At 42.3% G+C, this 27,390-nt stretch overlaps 1 protein-coding gene across 2 annotated transcripts in view; it reads left to right on the plus strand.

Annotated features, from left to right (window-relative positions):
• Positions 1–1,381: 1,381 nt before the first annotated feature.
• vps39 (VPS39 subunit of HOPS complex) overlaps positions 1,382–27,390 on the plus strand; it is a 105,417-nt gene continuing 79,408 nt past the window's right edge. The window contains exons 1-4 of one of the 2 annotated variants that reach the window (XM_087990159.1): positions 1,382–1,524; positions 5,934–5,999; positions 7,409–7,473; positions 14,782–14,824. In XM_087990159.1, coding sequence (XP_087846285.1) covers positions 1,452–1,524; positions 5,934–5,999; positions 7,409–7,473; positions 14,782–14,824 — 247 coding nt within the window. In that variant the 5' untranslated portion in view covers positions 1,382–1,451. Of the gene's footprint in view, positions 1,525–5,933; positions 6,000–7,408; positions 7,474–14,781; positions 14,825–27,390 lie in introns of those variants that run through there. The other variant, XM_087990160.1, reaches the window with a different exon arrangement.

Here is a 27,390-nt window from a genome sequence, read left to right on the forward strand (position 1 = left end):
TTGTGGTCACTGTCCCCAAAGTGCTCACCTACCTCCAATTCTAACACCTGGCCTGGTTCGTTACCCAGAACCAAATCCAGTATGGCCTCACCTCTTGTTGGCCTGTCTACATATTGTGTCAGGAAGCCCTCCTGCACACATTGGACAAACACCGACCCATCTAACGAACTCAAGCTATAGCTTTCCCAGTCAACATCTGGAAAGTTAAAGTTCCCCCATAACAACCACCCTATTACTTTCACTCTTCTCCTGAATCATCCTCGCAATCCTTTCTTCTACATCTCTAGGATTATTAGGAGGCCTGTAGAAAACTCCTAACAGGGTGACCTCACCTTTCCTATTCCTAGATCAGTGGTGCTGGAAGAGCACAGCAATTCAGGCAGCATCCGAGGACAGGCAAAATCGACGTTTCGGGCAAAAGCCCTTCATCAGGAATAAAGGCAGAGAGCCTGAAGCATGGAGAGATAAGCTAGAGGAGGGTGGGGGTGGGGAGAGAATAGCATAGAGTACAATAGGTAGGTGGGGAAGGAGATGAAGGTGATAGGTCAGGGAAGAGAGGGTGGAGTGGATAGGTGGAAAAGGAGCTGGGCAGGTCGGACAAGTCCGGACAGGTCGAGTTACTGGAGGTTAGAAACTAGGATGAGGTGGGGGAAGGGGAAATGAGGAAACTGTTGAAATCCACATTGATGCCCTGGGGTTGAAGTGTATTCCTAACCTCAGCCCAAACTACCTCAGATGGTGAGTCTTCATCCATCATTCTTTCCACCACTGTAATACTATCTTTGACAAGCAATGCCACACCTCCCCCTCTTTTACCCCCACCTCTGACCCTACTAAAACATTTAAACCCTGGAACCTGCAACAGCCAATCCTGTCCCTGTTTCTACATTGACATCTACATGTGAAGACGGTTCTCGACTTCGTATTCTCCTTGATTAGAATAGAAAGGACTCAAATTTGAGCCTCGACCAACAGCTGAAATGTCTCTCCCTTCTACCCATCACCAGCTACAGTGGTGGTGTTCCTTGGCCAGGAGAATTGAGTTCAAGTCCCATCTGTTCCTGAGGTGTGTAATAGCACCTGTGTGGTCACTGTCCCCAATCAACTATGTTGATTCCAGTGAACAACGAAGAACCGTTCTCTCCAGAAGGAATTCCGATCAGAAAAACTGCTACAGGGCACTCGTAATTTTCTCAGTGTAACATGGCCATTTCCACAGAAACTGCTTGATTGTTTTTGTAAACATACCACGCTGGTTCGGTCAGTGACGACACTTCGACTGTCAGAAAATCAGAAGCACTGCCATGGACAGCGCGGGCGAGCGGTTGGGGGGGGGGTGTCACGGGACAAAGCGCCTGCTCACTTGTGCCAACGGTAGCGCGCGTGCGCCCGAGCAGCTGATCGGAGTTTGTTTCACTGGCCGTTGTGTGCGGGCGGTCTATGTCGCCGAGATGCACGACGCGTACGAGTCGGTGCCGATTTTGGAGAAGCTGCCGTTGCAAATCGATTGCATAGCGGCCTGGGGTAAGGGCGATTTATATATATATATATATATATGTACGTGTTGCGACCATACGTATGGCGACGCGGGCGGATGCTATGGCTTAACGGAGGAAAGGCGAGTGGATTCCGGGCTCATGGAGCCAGGTCTTTTTCGAGATGCCGAAGTTGAAAGATGACATTGGAGGACCGTCGTTTACAAACCAATAAACGATCGTAAACCACCAAAAACTGGGTTTATATCTCGGGGGGAGGGGCTCGGGGAAGTTTTTGTCGCCGATTGATGACATCAGTATCCAGCCCACAATTGAAGTGAGACATCGAAACGGTGGTGGTTTAACATATTTTTCAACTTGGAAAGAGCCTATTTTATAGTTCATTTTGAAACACACGAGTAATTTGGCCTGTTTTTCACTTTCTTTTTAGTTTCAAATCTTAGATCTCTGCAGGGCGATGTGTTTTTCCATTTTTATACATTATCTTTCGTCGTGACAATGTTTGTCAGTTGTAAGAAAACACTGAAAACATCGACTATTCCTGTTCAGTAGCTGTATACTTATCCTGTACTCGAATAAATCGTTAGTTATTGATGTACACAGATGGATCACCCAAATATCCTGAAGAGCTTTGCTTGCACCGATTTGTTTGGAGATGAAGTCATGTTTACCCAAACAAATAAAGCAATATCCCACAAATAGTGGGTGGTGAGCTGATCAAGTTACTCGTGTATCAGCCTTGATCAGCCAAGATGTGGCAGCATTGCAGTGCGGCCTGGAAAGGGAATAGAAACTCATCTAGTCAAGTTTGATGTCAGATGGCTCATTAAATAGTCTAGGTGAGAGTAGAGTTGCAAAAGGATATTGATGCATTAAATGAGTAGACAAACTGTGCCAGATGGAATCCATTGTTGGAAACTGGGATTTTCCTCTTTGAACCTAACAAGATAGTTCATAAATAGTCATAGGGGATCTACAGCACTGAAAAAGGTCATTTAGCCCATCACTTCCATGCCCTGCACTTGGCTCCAAGCCTTGTATGCCTTTGCATTGCACATCTATATACCTCTGAAATGTTATGTGGGTTTCTGCCTCTGCCACCCTTGCAGGCAATGAGTTCCAGATTTCCATAACCCTCTGGGTGAAAACCTCTTTCTTCACATCTCCTCCTAAACGTTCTGGCCTTTACCTTAAATCTACACCCCGATCCTTTCGTCAAGGGAGAAAATTGTTTCTTCCTGTCTACTCGATCAGTGCCCCTCAATTTTGTACATCTCAGTCACTCTAAGACAAAGAACCCGAGTTTATGTAATCTCTCTTTTTAAAATCTCCAGCCCAAGCAACATCTTGGTAAATATCCTCGGCACCCTCTCTAGTGCTATCGCATTCCTTGCAATAATCCCTTGCAATCTTAAATAGTAAGAAACTGTGACCATTCAGCTACAGAGGAAATTAAGGGTTCATGTAAAGTTATAGAAAAATTAAAAAATTCAATAGGCTTGATACAAAATGACTGAAATTATGCTAGTTTTTTTTTCAAGCTTTGGTTAAGTACAGTTCTCAACTCTGGCACTGCAGCCCAGAATGGATACATTGAATTTGGAACAGTACTGTGTAAATTCAATTAGAGCAATTGATATAAGAGAAAGGATGAAGATACATAGAGTACACTTGTTTTTCCTTTTGATTAAAAGTAATTAAATTGAGGTGTTAAAAATGTTTAAAAGGACTTGAAATACCATCGATGATCACTTTCCCATATCAGCAACACCCACACTTTCCTTTTAGGTCCCAATTTTATTTCCCATATCTGTATCTGAAAAGAAACTACCCACCAGTTCACTTGCAACTGCATTTTAAAAAACTCAACAGTCCAGCCTTGACACTGCATTCACCACAATTTCTGCAGCTACTGATTTGCCCTATCACGCCTCCGCCTCCATCTTAGATGTCTTTGCGCCAATAAAATAATTATTCTCTCATACCCTGTATGTTCCTGGCAGACCTGTCATCTCTGCTCCCTAAAGTCTAACAGAATGCAGGCTTGAATGCATGTGATGAACAGCTAGTTTACCCATCTACTTGACGATGTAAAAATGCTATTTGATCCTGTTTTTGCCTGCAAATAACAGTCACTATTCCAAAATCTCACTGGAATGCAAAAGTAAGTGAGCTTTCTATTCTGCAAATCATTGTTTTTAACACCTTTCCTCGTCTCCTCTGCCTTCATGACAAGGTACTCATGGAGATTTTTGTCACTAAGGTCAACACCATCTGATCAACTACCAACTGACTTTCACTTCTATGAGTCCATGAAACTAAACTTCCTCCCCTCACCACATCCTTGAAGTTACTTTTCTTCAGTGTATTTCCTACTTTCCCTCAAAGTCACTGAGTTCACTTTGCCGATGAGGCTCAACTCCTACCCCAATAACCTGCTAACAGGCACCTTCTTCTGGCACCATGAATTGTTCACTTTTCAAGTGTCTTCCTCTCATTTTAATCTGTAGTTGTTGTTGCTCTCTTTTAAATAAAGACCCCGTTATCCTTGTAAATAACTGTCTATTTCCAATCTCCTTTTCTTCTCTAAAATTCTTAAATATTGATGCCTCCTAAATCTTCACCCATTCTTCCAGAATTCTAGTTTCAAATCCATCCAATCAGGTTTCTGCAACTGAAATCATTCTTAACAGAAGCAGATTTGTGACTGAAAGTGGTAAATTTACCCTCCCATCCTTCTCAATTACTCAGCAACCTTTGATATTGTTGACTACACCATCCTCTTTGCATATCTCCTTCCCTGTCAGTCAGCTGGATGGGATTGCTCTCGCTTTGTTCCACTCATATAGCTAATTATAATCAGAGTATCACTTGCAATGGCTTCTCTCTTACTACCATATCAATCTATTTGTTGTTCCCTGAGGATCTATCTTTGCACCTCTCCTATTTCTCATCTACATGTTGCCCTTCATTAACATCGTCTGAAATCGTGGTATTAGTTTTCACATACACATTTACAACTTTTGACTCCACCTCCAACACACTTATTCTGCTATAACGCACGTTTCGTCAGCGAAATTGGCTATAACGTGATTAAAGAATTGACGATCTTGTTTGGACAATGCAAACCCGTTCTGCAGAACGGGTATAGCGGTTTTTCTATTAGAAAATCATGTTGTAGACAATTGCTATTGTGGTTTCCCATAATGCAATTTTCTATAATGAGAGGTTGCAGAAGAACGCAGCTGCCATGTTATAGCAGAGCAACCTATAATGTTGCTATATTATTAGTTTGAATATACTACATCCTGTACTGGATGACCAGATTTTTCATCCAATTAAATATTGGGAAGACTGAAGCCGTTGATTTCAGTTCTTGACTTGAATCTAGCAGCTTCCCTTTTGACATCAACAGCATTAGCATCACTGGGTCACCTACCATTTACGTTCTGGTAGTTCTGATAAGCAAGAAGTTCTAAATAAATACTATGGCTACAAGGGTATGTTAGACTGGTTATTCTGCAAACAACTCACCTCCTGACTCCCCAAAACCTTTACAAGATTAGGAAAGTGTAAGTCCTGAAGTGTGATTAAGTATATGAGACTTCAGTATGAATCTTGAAATCGTGTTGTTCTGACAAACCAGCAAAAGTGGTAAAAATGAGCCACGAATGAGAATTGTGAAAAATCTCCCAGAAGGAAATTACGAATGGCCAAACGCTTTTTTTCATTACTGACATATGAAAGTCTCTGGAAAGACATGCATTTATTTGTCCATCCTTAGTTGCCTTTGAATGATGAATGATGCATAAATAATGAAATTTATCGTGACTGTGAAATTTTCACACTGAGTCTATTTGCACTTCAAAACTAGTGACAATATTATAAATTCTGTCCTTTGTGGTTTTTATTCAGAATAGTTTTACTGTATATGTCTGTACGTACTGATTGTGATAGACATAATTTGAGTGCATGAACTTAGAATATTAGGCAAAGAGAAGTGAACAAAAACAAAAACTGCTGGAAAAGCTCAGCAGGTCTGGCAGTATCATGTGCAGAGAAATTCGGGTAACCCTTTCACAAAACTGAACGACATTGGAAGTAAAGGATTAGTACTTGTCTTTTTTTTGTAGTTTGTGGCCAAAAAGCTACAAATGCTCTATCTCTGTGAAGCGGCTGACTCAAACCCAGCGTTCATGGAAACTTTTGGGTTTTGCGCAATTGTGCTATTTAGAGGGAGCATTTCTCATTCACTAAATGTAGGACTGTATGACTCTGTGTACTATAACAATGATCCTTTGCAACAGCGTACCTGTAAGTGAGCATTTCAGGACTGAAGTTTCCTGTAGACTATGATGATGGTTTTTCAAATACTTTGTAACTTCATACTCTTAATCTAAAACTCAACCTTATTATATCCATTTATTTCCACCATAGAGGATAGACTTCTTGTTGGCACTAAGCCAGGACATCTTCTCCTGTATAGGATCAAGAAGGAATTAGGTGAGTAGATTATTCAGTCTTAGATAAACAATATAGTGCAAGATTTTCTGATTGCTGTAAAATGAGGGATAGAAGACGTGAGCAAACCTATTGCAATATTTCAACCTTTTCCACTAAGACTATTCCTTTTACAAATCTCTTGATTTGTAACTTACAAACATAAGGAAAGCATTAGTTAAAATAAAATGTCATTGCCAGATGCACTTAAGTAAGGCAGTCTGAGCCAAATTGTGTTGCAAATTGTTTGTGGCTGCAATTTTTCACTCATCATTCCTAAAGTATGAATGTGATCACAGCAGGAAATAGGAGTGATACCATGGAAAAATAAATTGAACTTCAGTGATAGCTCCTGCCACAGAGTAAAGCTGATTTTTGTCATCCCCAAAATGTATGTGTAATGTATGTTTGTAATCATTCCTATTGTATTCAAAAGTTTGTACCTTCCATAACATCACTTGGAGGAATAGAGATCCAAAATGGAATATCGCCAATGTAATTTTTATTTTAAAATAGTAATGAAGACTTCAGAATTGAATGTGGTTCCCACAATTTCTCTTAATTTATCGTTTCAAGTTGTCTACTCCTTCCACCATTACTGATTTGTAACAGTCAGTAGTGCACCCTTATTTTACGTTGTTTAAAATATCTGTCTAGACACACAGATCACAAAGATAAATCTTCAGTAATGCAGCAGTTTGAAGAGCGTATTAAGAGAATTCCATAACGTAACTGTTAAAGTTTATTGAAATTCAGGCGACGGTGTTAATTCTATATGTAAAAGAAAAACAGAAGGGTGGAGTTGCGCATTTAGTTACAATTTGTGTGGTTTTGAAAGAAGTCAATTAAATGCAATTTCCATTTTGCACTTGGTTATATAAATATTGAGTGAATCCCACAAAATAAAAACACAATAAAAAATATAGGAACTCCAGATCTGCTTGTTCATTGTCCCGAACCTAAATTATTGATACAGTGACAAAATTGGAGGTAGACCTTAAAAATGTACATATATCTAGAGAGCTGAAAATTATTACTGGCATTGAATTATGTAAATATTTGAAATATCGTGGGCGGCACTGCTGCCTCACAGCGCCAGAGACCCGGGTTCAATTCCCGCCTCAGGCGACTGACTGTCTGGAGTTTGCACATTCTCCCCGTATCTGCGTGGGTTTCCTCCAGGTGCTCTGGTTTCCTCCCACAGTCCAAAGATGTGCAGGTCAGGTGAATTGGCCATGCTAAATTGTCCGTAGTGTTAGGTAAGGGGTAAATGTAGAGGTATGGGTGGTTTGCACTTCGGTGGGTCGGTGTGGACTTGTTGGGCCGAAGGGCCTGTTTCCACACTGTAAATTAATCTAATCTAAATCTAATCATTTGTTGCATAAGTCATTATTTTTCCTTTCTTTAAACAGGTAGCAACAGATTTGAAGTCTTATTAGAAAAGTCTAACAAGAACTTTTCAAAGAAAATTCAGCAGGTATGTGTGGCAGCCTTAATTAAATACTTTCCAAGAGGCGATGGTGGTGTTTGTGGAGCTAGTAAGATTGAACATATCTTAATGTATCAGTTAGATTATTCTATGTTTTCCTCTTCAATTCTTCTCGGAGAAAGTGAGGACTGCAGATGCTGGAGATCAGAGCTGAAAATGTGTTGCTGGAAAAGCACAGCAGGTCAGGCAGCATCCAAGGAGCAGGAGAATCGACGTTTCGGGCATGAGCCCTTCTTCAGGAAGGGCTCATGCCCGAAACGTCGATTCTCCTGCTCCTTGGATGCTGCCTGACCTGCTGTGCCTTTCCAGCAACACATTTTCAACTCTTCAATTCTTTGCTTTCTGTCTGAAAATGGTTATTTTACAGTGGTGTATTTATCCACTTGCACTGTCTAGACGACTTGTCACTTATGTAAGAAGGTACCAGATAATTTTGATTATAAGTGGAAAAGAAGGTACATGTCTTAATTCAGTGCTGTAATAGAATTTTCTTGAGGTTTCACACCTAGTGATCATTCGTGTGAATCATGGCAGTGAGTAGATATATAATTCCTGTAATGTGGAAGCAGGCCATTTGGCCCATCAAGTCTTCACTGACACTTTAAAGAGCCTCCCAGACCCACCCCCGTACCCGATCCACATAATCCTGCATTTCCATGGCTGATCCACCTAGCCTATATATTGCTGGAGACTGGGCAATTTAGCATGGCCAATCCACCTAACCTGCACATACTTGAACTGTGGGAGTAAACCAGAACACCCAGACGAAACCTTCGCAGACACAGGGAGAATGTGCAAACTCCACACAGACAGTCGCCCGAGGGTGGAGTTGAACCCAGGTCCCAGGTGATGAGGCAGCAGTGCTAACCACTGAGCTATGGTGCCAAGTACCAGTGGACTACTTAATATTGGATGGGAAGGGACTACACTCCATAGCAAAGGCTGCTGCTGTTTTTGCTCAGGTAATACACACTCCTTTCCAGTTGACTGTGACTAGGAACAATTGAGTTTCTTCTCCTGGCTTAGAACATGAAGGGCATTTATCTCTATTCTACCTCAGATTAGTTAAATTAGCTTAGATTTAAGAGTCTCAGCTCAGATCTTCCTCGTGTGTATGGCCAAGCCACTCATTGGACAAACCTAGTAACGATATTGAGAGAACCTGTGTTTTTAGTTTGATAACACTGCAAAGTATATTGGACTTGCATTCAGTTTAATAATTAAGCAATGTTGTCAGTAAAATCAGCTCAAGGTACCTTTAATTCAGATACTTACTAAGAAATCTCACAGACGATCGAATTCTGAAACAATAATTTAAACTTTATTGCATGTTGCAACCAAAATAAGGGCCCCCAACTCAACTTGGTTATTACCCGATTTAATGGGAGAATTTAGCTATGGTTCCAACCAACACTGTCTTCCTTTGGAAGTGTTCAGGGTTCGATCCTTGTGCAATGTTCTTCAAAATTCTGCTAAAGACGGGCTCTGAAGTTAAATTCTTATACAGTTTTTTTTGTCATTCACGTCTATGATAATATTGTTGATGAATCTGGAGGATTATCCAAATTAGTCCTCTGAGCCCATCAAGATTCTGCAGCTCACCTTTTTAACAGAAGTAGCTTCCCTACTCCTCCTCACATTTGGCATTGACGATCGGTTTGAAGACCCAGCTTTTCTGTAATTTAACTTCTTAAATGATTGCCCTGCTGAAGAATTTATCCTTGTGGTGTAAAGTAGCCTGTTATCAAGCAAATGTCAAAACAGTTTATTCATGTAGCTTTGATTCCTCCTCCTCTTTCCAAATGTAGCTAATTACTTTCAATCCTGTGTAACTTTTGTCCTTGTCCCTTCATAGTTTATTCGAGACAAAGTTATTGCGGCTCCTTTCCATGTGTAACAACTTCTTTGTTGACTCTTTCAATCCATGATCGGTTCTGAGTTTTATAATATCACAGTAAAAATTGACCTATGCCAGTTGTAACATATTGGCCAGTACACTTCCTGACACCATGATTGAATTGTCCTTGTGATTTCTTTTAATGCACATCCTAAATCTTCCTAAAAGGTGCTGTGTTGTCATCAAAAATAAATCTGCTGACTGTTAGAAATGAAATCTTGCCTTCCCTCTTTACCTGATGAAGTCTTCAAGCATTCTTGACGCAGAGCTTATTCCTAAAACGTCAATTTCTCCTCCTTGGATGCTGCCTGGCCTGCTGCGCCTTTCCAGCGCCACATTTTTCGACTCTGATCTCCAGCGTCTGCAGTTCTCACTTTCTCCTTCCCTCTTTACCTGAGGAATCATGAAGGAGTAATGTTGAACAAGAATTGCGTTTTGAGTTTGTGATTTGGAGCTTGCAAACCAATCTTCCAAAACTCAAATTTGAAAATTATTATCCTTCTGTTCAAATCCCTCCATGGCCTCCCCTTCTCTTTAAAGTGACTGTTGCAGCCCTTTAAAAGTTTTACCTTTCTCTCAGTCTAGCATTGTACAACCCCACTTCCTCTTTTCACTATTGGTGCCCATTTCTTCAGCTGAAATTATTTCTTCCCTTTTAAAATACAGCTTGACATTGACTTCTTTTACCAAATTCTATTCTAATATTTCCTTCAGTTTGGTGCCAGTTGTTATAGGATGAAATTTTTAGAAAGCTATTTAAAAATAATGCAAATTGCTTTTGATCCCCAAGGTTTCGGCAAGTTTAATTTATCTATGCACCTTTTTAATAGTGGGGCTTCCCAATAGAAAGATTGTTATTTTCCTCTTGTTTGACTTGGGAATTGATGGCTATGTTGTTCCTTCATTACTTCCGCCTTGCATTGAGTTACCATTGAGTTACAATTTCAGAAATTAGATATGGTTGTTGATTTTTGTTATATATCTCTCATTCAATCTTTCAAGTAGATGTTGGTTGGCTACCAAATTCCATCAGGTATTGATCCACATATGAGCGGTAGCATTGGTATGGAGGAAGTTATGAAGCAAAATGGTATTGAGCTTAAAGTCAGATCAAGAGCCAGTAATTTCTGAGGACTCATAAACAGAAAACTACCTGCTTTTATCATCCTGTACTCTGAGTGAAAGTTTGCTTTTACTCCTGTACCTTTTGTGAGACTGTGTTCTCCAAAATGAGGGTAATCAAGGCTCTTAGTCATGCCATTGTTGCTCTGTTGAAACAGTTGTTGACTTCATTCACTGCCACTGTAACCGTCAAACAGACCACATTTTTGGAGTGTAAATTAGAATGGAAGTTGGACTGCTATATAACTGAATTAATAAGGAGAGTTTTGCAACTTGGAAAAATCAAGTGGTAGACGCTTTTAGCTGTGCAGATAACGTTTTTGGAGCAGTATGGGTATTACATTTTAAGGTTAATAGTACTAGGAGTTTTTCAGTTAAGGAAAAACTGACTGACAATGGCCTTCCTGTTTGGTGTTCAGCAGGTTTTTTTTGTAGAACTTTTGCAGAGCAGCAAAAGACCTCAAGAGACAGCAAATAGAAAACTCTTTCTCGGAAATCGCTCTGTATGTGTGTGTCCTCCTCCCTCTCTCCTTCTCTCCTCCCTCCCCCTCTCGTTCTCTCCTCTCTCCCCTTCACTCTCTCTCTTTCTCTCTCTCTCCCCTTCTCCCTCTCCCCTTCTCTCCCTCTCCCCTTCCCGCTCCCCTTCCCCCTCGCTCCCCTTCCCCCTCGCTCCCCTTCCCCCTCGCTCCCCTTCCCCCTCGCTCCCCTTCCCCCTCGCTCCCCTTCCCCCTCGCTCCCCTGGGTTCATGTCACACTACAGGTGACCACTATTGCACTATACACACAGACACAGATGCATCCTCTCAGAGACTTAGACTGCTCTACACTCATGCACACACATATTCACTCTCTCTCTCAGACACCCACAACCCCCAAACCCAGACAGACAGGCAGACACACGCACAGACACAAAAATCGACATGCACACATGTACGTATATTTTGTGGGGTGAATTTGTACTTGCAGAATTACATTGTGTTTTGTTCAAAAACTGCATCAATTCATGTAGAAAACCGTTATCTCACTTTTTAGATTAGAATCAATCTAAACATCATGGCATAGACAGAGAACACAGGGGGCTAACACCTTCAACGTATTATCTAGCTCACACCAATTTTTACAGTTAAGCTGAGAATGCAACTTTTAAACAAAGGTTTTGTCATTTATACATGAAAGAAGTGAAACTATCATGGTATTCGAACAGTTGAAAGACTCAACAGAAAATCAAGGTATTTTTCAATGTATAATTTCAGTTACATCACACTGTACATTTTTGCTATAAATTCTGTGCCTTACAATTGTGTCCTCCACAACCACCTGATGAAGGAGCGATGCTCCAAAAGCTAGTGTGCTTCCAATTAAACCTGTTGGACTATAAGCTGGTGTTGTGCGATTTTTAATTGTGAATATGTGTGTGTGTGTGTATTTGGAGTTTTAAGGAGTAGAGGTTGAGTTGCATAATTATGGATTTGTAATCATTTCTCTGCCATTTGTTAAAAGTTATCTGTTTACTATAAACAGTTAATTTCTTTTAAAGAGACAATCTGTCAGTTGAATTTGTCCAGGATTGCAGTCACTCTGACAAATTTGTTGCCTTGTTGGTTTAGTAGAGTGTTTACAAGTTTCTGACAACTTGTGAAATAGTGGGAATCAATTCTTGCTGCTTACTTCACAGTTTAGTCATAACAATAGCAAGGTTAATGATTATGCTAATAACTTAAATGCACACTCAGTCCATTTCCTTGTCTCATTGTATGGAAGACCTTGTCACATCAGTTATAGTGGTATTTGTGGTGAATGAGCTGGAAATGTGTTGCTGGAAAAGCGCAGCAGGTCAGGCAGCATCCAGGGAACAGGAGAATCGACGTTTCGGGCATAAGCCCTTCTTCAGGAATGGGGAAAGTTTGTCCAGCAGGCTAAGATAAAAGGTAGGGAGGAGGGACTTGGGGGAGGGGCGTCGAAAATGTGATAGGTGGAAAGAGGTCAAGGTGAGGGTGATAGGTCAGACTGGGGTGGGGGCGGAGAGGTCGGGAAGAAGATCTCAGGTTAGGAAGGCGGTGCTGAATTTGATGGATTTGACTGAGACAGGGTGGGGGGAGGGGAAATGAGGAAACTGGTGAAATCCGAGTTCATCCCTTGTGGTTGGAGGGTTCCTAGCCGGAAGATGAGGCGTTCTTCCTCCAACCGTCGTTTTGTTGTGGTCTGACGATGGAGGAGTCCAAAGACCTGCATATCCTTGGTGGAGTGGGAGGGGGAATTGAAATGTTGAGCTACAGGGTGGTTGGGTTGGTTGGTCCGGGTGTCCCAGAGGTGTTCTCTGAAATGCTCCGCAAGTAGCCGGCCTGTCTCCCCAATATAGAGGAGGCCACATCGGGTGCCGAGGATGCAATAGATGATATGTGTGGAGGTGCAGGTGAATCTGTGGCGGATATGGAAGTTTCCTTTGGGGCCTTGGAGGGAGGTGAGGGGGGAGGTGTGGGCGCAAGTCCTGCACCTCCTGCGGTTGCAGGGGAAGGTGCCGGGAGTGGAGGTTGGGTTGGTGGGGGGTGTGGATCTGACGAGAGAGTCACGGAGGGAGTGGTCTTTACGGAATGCTGATAGGGGAGGGGAGGGAAATATATCCTTGGTGGTGGGGTCCGTTTGGAGGTAGCGGAAATGACGGCGGATGATGCGCTGTACATGGAGATTGGTGGGGTGGTAGGTGAGGACCAATGGGGTTCTGTCCTGGTGGCGGTTGGAGGGGCGGGGTTCAAGGGCGGAGGAGCGGGAAGTGGAAGAGATGCGGTGGAGGGCATCGTCGACCACGTCGGGGGGGAAATTGCGGTCCTTGAAGAAGGAGGCCATCTGGGTTGTGTGTTTTTGGAACTGGTCCTCCTGGGAGCAGATGCGGCGGAGTCGAAGGAATTGGGAGAATGGGATGGCGTTTTTACAGGGGGCAGGATGGGAGGAGGTGCAGTCCAGGTAGCTGTGGGAGTCGGTCGGTTTGTAGTAGATGTCCGTGTTGATTCGGTCGCCTGAGATAGAAATAGAAAGGTCGAGGAAGGGGAGGGAGGAATCTGAGACTGTCCAGGTGAATTTGAGGTCGGGGTGGAAGTATTGGTGAAGTGGATGAACTGTTCAACTTCCTCGTGGGAGCACGAGGCGGCGCCGATACAGTCATCGATGTAGCGGAGGAAAAGGTGGGGGGTGGGGCCAGTGTAGTTGCGGAAGATGGATTGTTCCACATATCCTACGAAGAGGCAGGCAGAGCTGGGGCCCATGCGGGTGCCCATGGCTTCTCCTTTCGTTTGGAGGAAGTGGGAGGGTTGGAAAGAGAAGTTGTTCAAGGTGAGGACCAGTTCAGTCAGTCGAAGGAGGGTGTCAGTGGAAGGGTACTGGTCGGTACGGTGGGAAAGAAACAAGCGGAGGGCTTTGAGTCCTTCGTGATGGGGGATGGAGGTGTACAGGGACTGGATGTCCATGGTGAAAATAAGGCGTTGGGGAAGTGAAAATCGTGGAGCAGGTGGAGTGCATGGGTGGTGTCCCGAACGTAGGTGGGGAGTTCTTGGACTAAGGGGGACAGGACGGTGTCAAGGTACGCAGAGATGAGTTCGGTGGGGCGGGAGCAGGCGGAGACAATGAGTCGGCCAGGGCAGTCAGGTTTGTTTCAGTGGAAGGGTACTGGTCGGTACGGCGGGAAAGATTCAGTGGAAGGGTACTGGTCGGTACGGCGGGAAAGAATTTGGGGTGAATGAAAAGTGAAGCTTGGAAAAGCACAGTAGGTCGAGTAGCATCAGAGGAGAAGGGGAGTCAACGTTTCAGGTCAGAACCTTTCATCAGGACTGATGAAGATTCTGAACTAAAAATTTGACTGCCCTTCTCTGCTTGACTTGCTGTGCTTTTTTCAGCTCTACTATGTATCCATTCTGACTCTCCAGCATCTGCACTCCTCACTTTCTCCTATACTGGTACTTGCCCTGGCTGCACATCCAATTCTTCTTTTGACATTTTTATAAAGGGCTTGCAATTGGGGAAGAGTTCTTCTTAATTTACAAACAATTTTGATTTCCATTACCTTACATTGATATGTGAGTTCTTTCCATTAATTTGTGTTGGCAATTTTGCCAATTGTGCACCTTTCACATGCTACAACGTACGTGTCTCCTTTTTTAATTGAACTTTTAATTAATTAAGAATGCTAAATGTGAGAGCTAAGCTGAGTCCTGTGATTGAGCATGACTGATGTGTAATTTAGTTATATTGTTCCATCCTGAAATTTTTTAATCTTTTTTTTCCAGTTATATGTTGTATCCCAATTTAAAATACTGATCTCTCTCCTGGGTAAGTTAAATTTGAACTGTTGATGTTTAGTCCATATGAACACAGGAATTATTTTCTACACCAGTGCAATAATTTTAGAAAATGTAGCTTATTTATGTTGCCAGTTAATTATAATACTCTCAAAATTAAGTGAGTAGTTGCTGTTAAGATGTAGTGACTAAATTCAATTGTTTTGCAAGTCGTGGGCATTAACTCCGAATTCACTTGAGCTCCTATGAAAATAGTCTAGAACTGTGGGTGTTGTGTTAGGAGATGCAGGGTTGTAATGTGCAATCTCGGGAAGATATAAATGTAAAGATGAACTCCAGTTGAATGCATCATCAACTGGTTTTCCAGAGTAAACGTCACCTTGTATACAAGTTCATTGCATCATTGATGGATTTATTCAGGTTTTCCGATACATTTAGCCATTTTGTTGATATGATTTTCTTAAAGCAGTCTTTGTTTTTTAAAAAACATCTTGCACTGTTGTCCCTGTTGTTTTGTTTCAAAGTGTCAGATGGCATAGAACAATGAGCCACAAGAAAGTAAAAATTAAATCTGCTTCAGAATAAGATTTTATTTCTCTCTTGCCACTCCCCAACACTCAAAGATTGCTCTCCCCAGATCATACTCTGCTTCTATTGTTGGTCGTTAAGAGTTAAGATTCTGGGTAATCCAAGATGGAGGACGGAAAAAATTTCTGGCTGTAACAGGGTGTTCCTTTTTTTGTTGAGGTGTTTTAGGTATTGGAGGTGATCTCCTCGAATTCCAGGAGCAGCACACACTGCAACAGCACACACTGTTTTGTGTGCTGTTGCATTGTTTTGGAACTTTGGAGGAAAAAAAAGTTAAAACAACAGCAGTTTTAAAAGGGAGAGGAACAGACAAAGGAAGCACATGGTGAGGTCAGTGCAGGAGAGAAAGAGAAAGAAACTGACACCACAGTGAACCTGCACAGTTACTGCCTTTGCTCTTTGAATTCATGTATCGCTGGCAATCGGAGTGCCTCTGGGAAAATCAACAAACAGTGAAATTCACATCTGATCTTGGAGGAACTTGTTTGGGAGAGGTAACAGAACAGAAACAGAAGTGAATATTTAAGTGTGGCCTTACAGTAAGTCTGCAGTAGTGAGTAAAGTGGGTTCTTTCTTGATATGTCTCTTGATTAAACTTAAAATATAAGCCATAACTGTTCATTTAACCTGGAGCAGTGTCGACGAATAAGACAGGTATAATTTTCTGGGTCTGTAGATTGTGAAGGAGTAAAAATGGCCTTTAGTAGAGTGATATGCTCTTCTTGTCGGATGTGAGAGTTTAGGGAGAGTTTACGGGTTACTGAGGATCATGTCTGCAATAAATGCTGTTGGTTGCAAATCCTGTCAGATCGAATGGATCAGTTGGAGAGACAGTTAGAGGCAATGAGGAATTTACAAGAGCAAGGCAATGTGATGGCAGTTATAGGAAGAGGGAAAAGTCACAGATGCAATCACATAAATGGGTTAACTCCAGAAAAGGTAAGAAAGGTAGGCAGTTAGTAAGGAGTCTTAGATTAGATTAGATTTAGATTAGATTAATTACAGAGTGGAAACAGGCCCTTCGGCCCAACAAGTCCACACCGCCCCGCCGAAGCGCAACCTACCCATACCCCTACATTTACCCCTTACCTAACACTACGGGCAATTTAGCATGGCCAATTCACCTGACCTGCACATCTTTGGACTGTGGGAGGAAACCGGAGCACCCGGAGGAAACCCACGCAGACACGGGGAGAACGTGCAAACTCCACACAGTCAGTCGCCTGAGGCGGGAATTGAACCTGGGTCTCTGGCGCTGTGAGGCAGCAATGCTAACCACCATGCCGCCCAATCCCCATTTCAAACCTCATTTCAAACAAGTATACTGTTTTGGAAAATGTAGGGGTGACGGATTTTCAGGGGAACGTAGCACGAAACAGCCAAGTTTCTGGTATTGAGACTGGCGTAATGCAATGAGGGGTACGTTGGGTTCCAAGAGATCGATTGTGTTAGGAGACTTTCTAGTCCGAGGTACAGACATAAGTTTCTGTGGCCAGCAGAGAAAAATCAGAATGGTGTTTTGCTTCTCTGGTGCCATGATCAAGGATGTCTCAGAGAGGATGCAGAATGTTCTCAAGGGGGAGTGGGGTCAGCCGGAGGTCCTTGTGCACATTGGAACCAATGATAAAGGAAGGGAAAAGGTTGAGATTCTGAAGGGACATTGCAGAGAATTAGGCAGGAATTTAAAAAGGAGGTCCTCAAGAGTAGAAGTATCTGAATTACTCCCAGTGCTACGAGTTAATGAGGGCAGGAATAGGAGTATAGGGCAGATGAATGCATGGCTGAGGACATGGTGTATGGGAGAAGGATTCACATTTTTGGATCATTGGAATCTCTTTTTGGGCAGAAGTGACCTGTATAAGAGGGATGAATTGCACCTAAATTGGAAGGGTACTAATATACAGGCAGGGAAATTTCCTCGAGCTACTCAGGAGGATTCAAACTAGTAAGGTGAGGGGATGGAACCCAGGAAGATAGTGAGGAAAGAGGTCAATCTGAGACTGGTACAGTTGAGAACAGAAACTAGTCACAGTCAGGACAGCATGGGACAAGGTAGGAGTAATAAATTAAACTGCATTTATTGCAATGCAAGGGGCCTAACAGGGAAAGCGGATGAACTCAGGGCATGGTTAGGAACATGGGACTGGGGTATCATAGCAGTTACAGAAACATATGGCTCAGGGATGGACGGGACTGGCAGCTTAATGTTCCAGGATACAAATGCTACAGGAAGATTAGGAAGGTACGCAAGTGAGGAAGGTAAGTGGCGTTTTTGATAAGGGATAGCATTACAGCTGTAGTTAGGGAGGATATTCCCAGAAATACATCCAGGGAAATTATTTGGGTGGAATTGAGAAATAAGAAAGGGATTATCATCTTATTGGGATTTTATTATAGACCCTCTAATAGTCAGAGGGAAATTGAGAAACAAACTTGTAAGGAGATCTCAGTTATCCGTAAGAATAATGTGGTTATGGAAGGGGATTTTAACTTTCCAAAATAGACTGGGACTGCCACAGTGTTAAGGGTTTAAATGGAGATGAATTTAAGTGAACAAGACAATTTTCTGATTCAGTATGTGGATGTGCCTACTAGAGAAGGTGCAAAACTTGACCTACTCTTGGGAAATAAGGCAGGGCAGGTTGAGGTGTTAGTGGGGGAGCACTTTGGGGCAAGCGGCCATAATTCTATTAGATTTAAAATAGTGATGGAAAATGATAGACCAGATCCAGAAGTTGAAGTTCTGAATTGGAGAAAGGCCAATTTTGACGGTATTAGGCAAGGACTTTCAAAAGCTGATTGGGGGCAAATGTTCGCAGGTAAAGGGACGGCTGGAAAATGGGAAGCCTTTAGAAATGAGGTAACGAGAGTCCAGAGAAAGTATATTCCTGTTAGGGTGAATGGAAAAGCTGATGGGTATAGGGAATGCTGGATGACTAACGAAATTGAGGTTTGGTTAAGGAAAAGAAGGAAGCATGAGATAAATCGAGTGAATCCTTAGAAGAGTATAAAGGTTGTAGGATTATACTTGAGGGAAATCGGGAGGGCAAAAAGGGACATGAGATAGCTTTGGCAACTAGCATTAAGGAGAGTCCAAAAGATTTTTACAAATACATCAAGGACAAAAGGGTAACTAGGGAGAGAATACGGCCCCTCAAAGATTAACAAGGCAGCCTTTGTGTGGGGCTGCAGAAAATGGGGCAGATACTGAATGAGTATTTTGCATCTGTATTTACTGTGGAAAAGGACATTGAAGGTATAGAATGTAAGGAATTAGATGGTGCCGTCTTGCAAAATGTCCAGATTACAGAGGAGGAAGTACTGGATGTATTGAAATGCATAAAAGTGGAAAAATCCCCAGGACCTGATCAGGTGTACCCTAGAACGCTGTGGGAGGCTAGGGAAGTGATTGCTGGCCTCTTGCTAAGATATTTGTATCATCAATAGTCACAGGTGAGGTGCCGGAAGACTGGAGATTGGCTAATGTGCCGCTGTTTAAGAAAGGTGGTAAGGACAAGCCAGGGAATTATAGACCAGTGAGCGTGATGGTGGTGGGCAAGTGTTGGAGGGAATCCTGAGGGACAGGATATACATGTATTTGGAAAGGCAAGGACTGATTAGGGATAGTCAACATGGCTTTATGCGTGGAAAATCATGTCTCTCAAACTTGATTGATGTTTTTTGAAGAAGTAACAACGCGTATCGATGAGGGCAGAGCGGTAGATGTGATCAATATGGACTTCAGTAATGCATTTGACAAGGTTCCCCATGGGAGACTGGTTAGCAAGGTTAGATCTCATAGAATACAGGGAGAACTCTCCATTTGGATACAGAACTGGCTCAAAGGTAGAAGACAGAGGGTGGTGGTGGAGGGTTGTTTTTCAGACTGGAGGTCTGTGACCAGTAGAGTGCCACAAGGATCAGTGCTGGGTCCACTTCTTTTTGTCATTTATGTAAATGATTTGGATGTGAGCATAAGAGCTATAGTTAGTAAGTTTGCAAATGACACCAAAATTGGAAGGGTAGTGGACAGCGAAGAAGGTTACCGCTGTTTACAACAGGATCTTGATCAGATGGGCCAATGGGCTGAGAAGTGGCAGTTGGAGTTTAATTTGGATAAATGTGGGGTGCTGTTGAAGTGGAGTTTTGAAAAGGCCCAGGGAATCCCTTATGGACTCAGACCTTTAAAGCCTCTCTCTTGGTTCGTCCTGGATATCGTACTCTTTGGAAGTATGGAATAAAAACCTCTTAAAGACCGTTTACTTTAATTCTAGTCATTCCCTTCATTCACTAATAGCATCATTGTTGCAACATAACACTGATATCTATAAGCTAAACTAACTAGGTTCTAATAACCTTGGAGAGTAGGGTACCAGCTCTTCAAGTTTTCCAGCAGGCTACTCCAATCTGCTGATACAAAGTGGCTTCCTTTATACAAATGTTTACAAAATCTTTGCATGTTCTTAATATCATCATAAAGTCCCAAAATGCAATTAAATTCAATCCATAGCAGATCAGCTCTAAGAGTTAATTTTTTTACTGTCTTCAATAGTCTCAGCACTAAAATGGTCTCCCTCTCCCTCTCCCTCTCCCTCTCCCTCTCCCTCTCCCTCTCCCTCTCCCTCTCCCTCTCCCTCTCCCTCTCCCTCTCCCTCTCCCTCTCCCTCTCCCTCTCCCTCTCCCTCTCCCCTGTTGAACTCTCAAGTCAGGGTCTTGTAACAGCAAAGATGTTTTTCCCTCTGTGTGTCTGTCCCGCTTGCAAGGAGTAATGAGAATCCATTATAATTGACAGGATCTGACCGTTAATTACAAGGCTTTTGATAGTACCGTGTTTTGTTTCAGGGTCAGAATCAAACACTTGTCATTAATTTCACAAAGGAATGGATGTGAATGTTATCACTTGGTGTCCTTTTCTCATGCAGATTCATTGATGCTAAGGCAAATGTTCTTAATTGCCTTATAGCATCCTGTTATCACTTGGTGAGCCCAGATGTCCCTATCTTCTGCATTCCTTGGGTTACCCCCTTTTTCTGAGTCTTCCTGCCTGTATATTTTCTAGTGTAGTACATGTATTCTATAATTCAGCATTACATTTTAGTCTAAATGTTTAAAGACAAATTTTAAGGCTATAGGCTTTCTCAATTCTGCATTTTGGGAAAGCAAATCTTAAGACTTAATTGTAAGGTCTTAGGGAGTGTTGCTGAACAAAGAAACCTTGGAGTGCAAGTTCATAGCTCCTTGAAAGTGGAGTCGCAGGTAGCTATGATAATGAAGAAGGCATTTGGTATGCTTTCCTTTATTGGTCAGAGTATTGAGTACAGGAGTTGGGAGGTCATGTTGCAGCTGTACAGGACATTGGTTCGGCCACTTTTGGAATATTGCATGCAATTCTGGTCTGCTTCATATTGGAAGTTGTGAAACTTGAAATGGTTCAGGGAAGAATAACCAAGATAATGCCAAAATTGAAGGATTTGAGCTATAAGGAGAGGCTGAATAAGCTGGGGCTATTTTCCATTGAGGGTGACCTTTATAGAGGTTTATAATATCATGAGGGGCATGGATAGGATAAATAGGCAAAGTCTTTTCCCTGGGGTGTGGGGAGTCCAGAACTAGAGGGCATAGGTTTAGGGTGAGAGGGGAAAGATATAAAAGAGACCTAAGGTGCAACCTTTTCTCGCAGAGGGTGGTATGTGTATGGAATGAGCTGCCAGAGGAAGTGGTGGAGGCTAGTACATTTGGAACATTAAAAAACATTTGGATGGGTATATGAATAGGAAGGGTTTGGAGGGATATGGGTCGGCTGCTGACAGGTGGGACTAGATTGGGTTGGGATATCTGGTCGGCATGGACGGGCTGGACCGAAGGGTCTGTTTCCATGCTGTATATCTCTGACTCTATGACTCTAAATGTGATAGCCAAAATTTGGAAACAGGCCTGCCGCAAGAGAAGTCTAAGGAAGAAGCTGTTATGGCTTCCACTGAGATGAAAAGCAGAAGAAAATCTGAAGTATAATTTGGAGACCTTGAGTTTAAATCAAAATGACATGGTAAGGTGTGAAAGCAGGGTCTATCATAATTAAGATTCTGTACATCAATTTTACTGTGGAATGTAACAGTTTAATTTAAAATCTCTTAAATTATCTTATCCTATCTTAAAAAGATGATAAAAAGATAAAGGACAGTTTGAACCAGCATCAATAAACCAGCATTCAGACTGTTTATAGGAACAATTAGAGCTACCCGAGATAGCATTCGTAACAGAAATCTAGCAAAGAGGAAGTGAACGTTATGCATCAAACTTTGCATTCATTACAGTATCTATTGAACAGCAGTATCTAGCAATGTTAAAAATTGTTAGTTTGAATAGCTAGCTACTTGCGTGTTTTTTGGTATGAAAGGCTATTTGTTTTGTGTATTCTGGAAAAATATGTTGTTTTGCTTAGCAGGGTGCAGAGGCATTAGCTTACCCAATTATCGGTTGCATTTTAGCCTTAGAAACACATGCAATAAGTGATTGTTTCAAAAACCATTTGTATTGCCTTTTTATGTAATAAAATGCCCAATGTGCTTTACGGTTACATTGCAAAATAAAGCATGGTTCAATACCAAATTGGGAGAAATTAAATCAGATGATCAAAAACTTGGTCAAAACTTAGGTTATGAATATTTTTAAAAATTAAAGTGAAGTGGAAAGGAATAGAGAGATAATTTTTAGGATTTTAATTAACTCGTCTAATTTATTCAACTCAGGTCATGATCATCATTTTGACATATCATGCTCCACATCAGAGCTTCAGGAAGGCTCCACAAAAAGCATGCCACACTTACACACGCGCACAGACAGACAGAGATGCACGCATACAAATGTGTACACACGTGGGTACACACCTCATCCATTTATAGTATATTCGTTCATGGGATGTGGGCATTACTGGGTAACATCGTAGGATCCCTACAGTGTGAAAACAGTCAATTTGGCTCAACAAATCAACACCGACCCTCGGAGTATTCCACCCGGACCTATTCCCCTACCCTGTTACTCTACATTTCCCCTAACTAATCCCCATAACCCACACATCCCTAATGGGCAATTTAGCATGGCCAATTCACCTAACCTGCACATGTGGGAGGAAACTGGAGCACATGTGGGAGGAAACCCACATAGACACAAGGAGAATGTACAAACTCCACAGAGAGCTGCCTGAGACTGAAATCGAACCCAAATCCCTGACGCTGAGGGGCAGCAGTGCTAACCACTGAGCCATTGAGCCCATGCTAGGTGAGCATTTATTTCCCAATCCTAACTACCTTTTGGGAAATTAAGAATCAGTCACATTGCTGAGAGTCTGTAATTGCATGTAAGCCAGAACAGGCAAGGTTGCTGGATTACTACCATGGCACCCATATCTCCAGAAATGTATGCCATTACCACTCCGGATAGCTGATTTGCATTAGAGTGATGTCAACAGCGTGAGCTCAATTCCCATAAAGCTGAGGATACCATGAAAGTCCTGCCTTCTCAATGTCTCTCCTTACCTCTCTAATGAGAGAGCAGGCTTACAATCCTCTGGGACTTCGGTGACGTTACTTTTACCAATGTGCCACGGCTTCACCCTAATTTCTCAAACCCCTCAGTATCAGCATCACTGCAATGCAAACCAACTATCCAGAGTTTCTCCCTTGACCCCAGCCACTTCCTTGACCATCTCCTTATCGAATGCCGGTGGAATATAGAGTAACTTCCAAGATGATGTCAACAGCTCATGCGCATTTGTGACAACATCAGCGTGTACACTGGTACTGATGGTTCTGAGCATTGACCATGATGATATCGGTGGTGCACATAAATGCATCCATTCATGGTGATATCAGTGGACCGTATGCAGATATCTTCCATAACTTGTGGCCACCTGACGTCATGGACTATCTTTCCACATTCAGGGTGCATTTTGGCTGTCTGGAAATGTGCAGGGATTATTTTGGTGTTCTCGATAATCATTCTATATCCAATTTGAAACCCTATCCTTCTTTCCTATGGTCATGCAGATAATTCAGTTTTGAAAATTATTCTAAAATCTGCATCAACTATCTTTTCCAGACAGTGAATGGCTATCCGTTTTATATCAATGCATTAAAACGTTCTGCATCTCACTGCTCGTTATTTGAAGAATTCCTATTTATTTAAATACTCTGGTTACGTTTATTTTGGGAGTGAGAGCAGTTTCTCCCTGTAGTAGGAGACCTCTTTTAAAGACCTTCTTCATCATCATCACTTCTAGGGAAATAATCACAACTTAGAGTCGTAGAGCTGTGCAACACAGAAACGGAATCTTTGGTCCAACTCGCCATGCTGACCAGATATCCTAACCTAATCTAGTCGCATTTGCCAGCACTTGGCCCATATCCCTGTAAACCCTTCCTAGTCATATACCCATCCAGATGCCTTTTAAATGTTGTAATTGTTCCAGCCTCCACCAGTTCTGGCAACTCATTCCATACATCCACCACTCTCTACATGAAGACGTTGCCCCCTTTATCTCTTTTAAATCTTGCCCCCCTCACCCTAAACCTATATCCCCTAGTTCTGGATTCCCTCATCCTGGGGAAAAAGACCTTGTCTATTTACCCTATCCAAGTCTGTCATGATTTTATAAACCTCTAAAAGCTCACCCATCAGCCTCTGATGCTCCAGGGAGAACCACTCAGTTCTCCCTATAGCTCAAATCCTCCAACCCTGGCAACATCCTTGTAAATCTTTTCTGAACCCTTTCAAGTTTCACAGCCTTCTTCTTATTAGCAGGGAGACCAGAATTGCACACAGTATTCAAAACATGGCCTTACCAATGTCCTGTACAGCTGCAACATGACCTCCCAACTCCTATACTCAATGATTTGACCAATAAAGGAAAGCATACCAAACATCGTCTTCACTATCCTATCTTCGTGCAACTCCATTTTCAAGGAACTGTGAACCTGCACTCCAAGGTCTCTTTGTTCAGCAAAACTCCTCCAGACCTTACCATTAAGCGTATAAGTCCTACCCTGATTTGTCTTTCCAAAAATGCAGCATCTCACATTTATTTAAATTAAACTCCATCTGCCACTCTTCAGCCCATTGGTCCAATTGATCAAGATCCCATTGTACTGAGGTAACCTTCTTCACTATCCACTACACCTCCAATTTTGGTTTCATCTGCAAACTTACTTACTGTACCTCCTGTGTTCTCTTCCAAACCATTTGTATAAATGATGAAAAGCAGTGAACCCAACACCAATGCGTGTGGCACACCTCCAGTCTGAAAAGCAACCCTCCCATCACCACCATCTATTTTCAACCTTCAAGCCAGTTCTGTGTATAAATGACTATTTCTCCCTGTATTCCATGTGATTTAACCTTGCTAACCAGTCTACTATGAGGTACCTTATCGAATGTCTTAAAGTCCTTCTCTCACCAATTTTCTGATTCCTAGCTCCTTGAAAGTAGAGTCGCAGGTAGATAGGATAGTGAAGAAGGTGTTTGGTATGCTTTCTTTTATTGGTCAGAGTATTGAGTACAGGAGTTGGGAGGTCATGTTGCGGCTGTACAGGACATTGGTTAGGCCACTATTGGAATATTGCGTGCAATTCTGGTCTCCTCCTTATCGGAAAGATGTTGTGAAACTTGAAAGGGTTCAGAAAAGATTTGCAAGGATGTTGCCAGGGTTGGGGGTTTTGAGCTATATGGAGAGGCTGAACAGGCTGGAGTTGTTTTCCCTGGAGCGTCGGAGGTTGAGGGGTGACCTTACAGAGTTTTATGAAATCATGAGGGGCATGGATAGGAAAAACAAGCAAAGTTATTTTCCCCAGGATTGGGGAGTCCAGAACTAGAGGGCATAGGTTTAGGGTGAGAGGGGAAAGATTTAAAAGAGACCCAAGGGGCAAATTTTTCACATAGAAGGTGGTACAGGTATGGAATGAGCTGCCAGAGGAAGTGGTGGAGGCTGGTACAATTGCAACATTTAAAAGGCATTTGGATAGGTATATTAGATTAGATTTGATTAGATTAGATTAGATTAGATTACTTTACAGTGTGGAAACAGGCCCTTCGGCCCAACAAGTCCACATCGACCCGCCGAAGCGCAACCCACCCAGACCCATTCCCCTACATTTACCCCTGCGCCTAACACTACGGGCAATTTAGCATGGCCAATTCACCTGACCTGCACATTTTTGGACTGAGAGGAAACCGGAGCACCCAGAGGAAACCCACGCAGACACGGGGAGAATGTGCAAACTCCAGACAGTCAGTCGCCTGAGGTGGGAATGGAACCCGGGTCTCTGGCGCTGTGAGGCAGCAGTGCCACCGTGCCGCCCACAAATGAATTGGAAGGATTTGGAGGGATATGGGCCGAGTGCTGGCAGGTGGGATATCTGGTCGGCGTGGATGGGTTGGACCGAAGAGTCTGTTTCCATGCTGTACATCTCTATGACTCTTATAACTAGTACTTTTCTAGTAACAAAAACAAAAATAGCTTAATCAGCAAAAAAAGTGTTCTGAACGAGGGTCACTAGATCCAAAACAATAACTTGACTTTCTTTCCACACATAGTGCCAGACCTGTTGAACTTTTCCAGCAATGTTTGCTCTTTGCATCTGACTTCTAGCATCTACAGTCCTTTTGTTTTTATTTAAAACCATTATTGTAAATCTGATCTGAATGCTGCTCAAGGGCTTGACAACCTTCCTCCCTCCCTGCCCATTCTTGCCATTTCCTATCTAAACCACTCCTCCAAACTGTTCACCACCTCTCCATTTCACAGCTTCCTTCACTGTACAACCCACTTACCACCTCTGTCACTTTTTGATCTTTGCACTCGCCACTTCTCACCAATCTACATTGTCTTCTCCCTCTTCCTCTCCCACTTGCAGCTCTCACTGATTTCCTCCTTCTCATCAGCCCTCTTCTGGGCCTCATTCCAGTAAATGCTTAGGACAGGGTGCAGGAGAAGAAAGTTGTGGTTAAGAGGTGGCAAGCAGCAGGATCAGGACAGGGAATAAATAAAGGAGGTTGAGGAGGTAGCAATGAGTTAGTAGAATGAGTGAGTAAATTTTAAGAATTCTTAATAACTTAAAAGTTAGTATATTAGAGTTAGAGCAATTTTAGACGAGTTGGTTCAGTGCTGCTAGTAGGTTTTTAATATGAAAAATAACAGGCCGAGAATGTGATCCACCATTATTGCATCTTTTTTTCTGGGAACGTCATTTTTTTTGTTTGGCATATTTTCATTAGCAAGTTAATTTATGAATAAACAAAACCAAGAACTGGAATGCTGGTAATCTGAAAGAAAACAGAAGTCGCTGAAGATACTCAGCGGGTCTGGCACTATCTGTGATTCTGCTTGCTCCTCAGTGTTTCAGGTCCTGTGATCCTCCTTCAAACCTGATGAGTTTCTTCAGTAACTTGTTTTTGTTAATTTAGGAATACATTAGGAGAAGTAAACAGGAATTGCTGTATCCCCCAATCTTGATAATTAATGTCAAAATGTCAATAATCGAACATTTTGCCTTTTAATTGCATACTTTAATTATTTTTTCATGTATGAATCAAGTTCACCAGTTTAGTTCATTACAATGAATGAATTTAATCTCTAAGATATAATAAAGTAAAATGCCATCACTTAGAACCAAATCAAATGATCTATTTGGATTTGTACAGAATGTTAAATTTTCTTTCCTCGAATACATTTAGCTGTTTCTTAAAACAGGTCTAGCATTCTAGATGAGCTGAAAATGTGTTGCTGGAAAAGTGCAGCAGGTCAGGCAGCATCCAAGGAGCAGGAGAATCGACGTTTCGGGCATGAGCCCTTCGTCAGGACCTTCTGGACCCTGAAAAAGGGCTCATGCCCGAAACGTCGATTCTCCTGCTCCTTGGATGCTGCCTGACCTGCTGCGCTTTTCCAGGAACACATTTTCAGCTCTGATCTCCAGCATCTGCAGTCCTCACTTTCTCCTAGCATTCTAGATGAGCCAC

This window comes from Chiloscyllium plagiosum, unplaced genomic scaffold (assembly GCF_037043375.1).
Source record: "Chiloscyllium plagiosum isolate Xiang-an unplaced genomic scaffold, Cpla_swu_hap1 HiC_scaffold_8, whole genome shotgun sequence".
Classification (NCBI taxonomy): Eukaryota; Metazoa; Chordata; class Chondrichthyes; order Orectolobiformes; family Hemiscylliidae; genus Chiloscyllium; species Chiloscyllium plagiosum.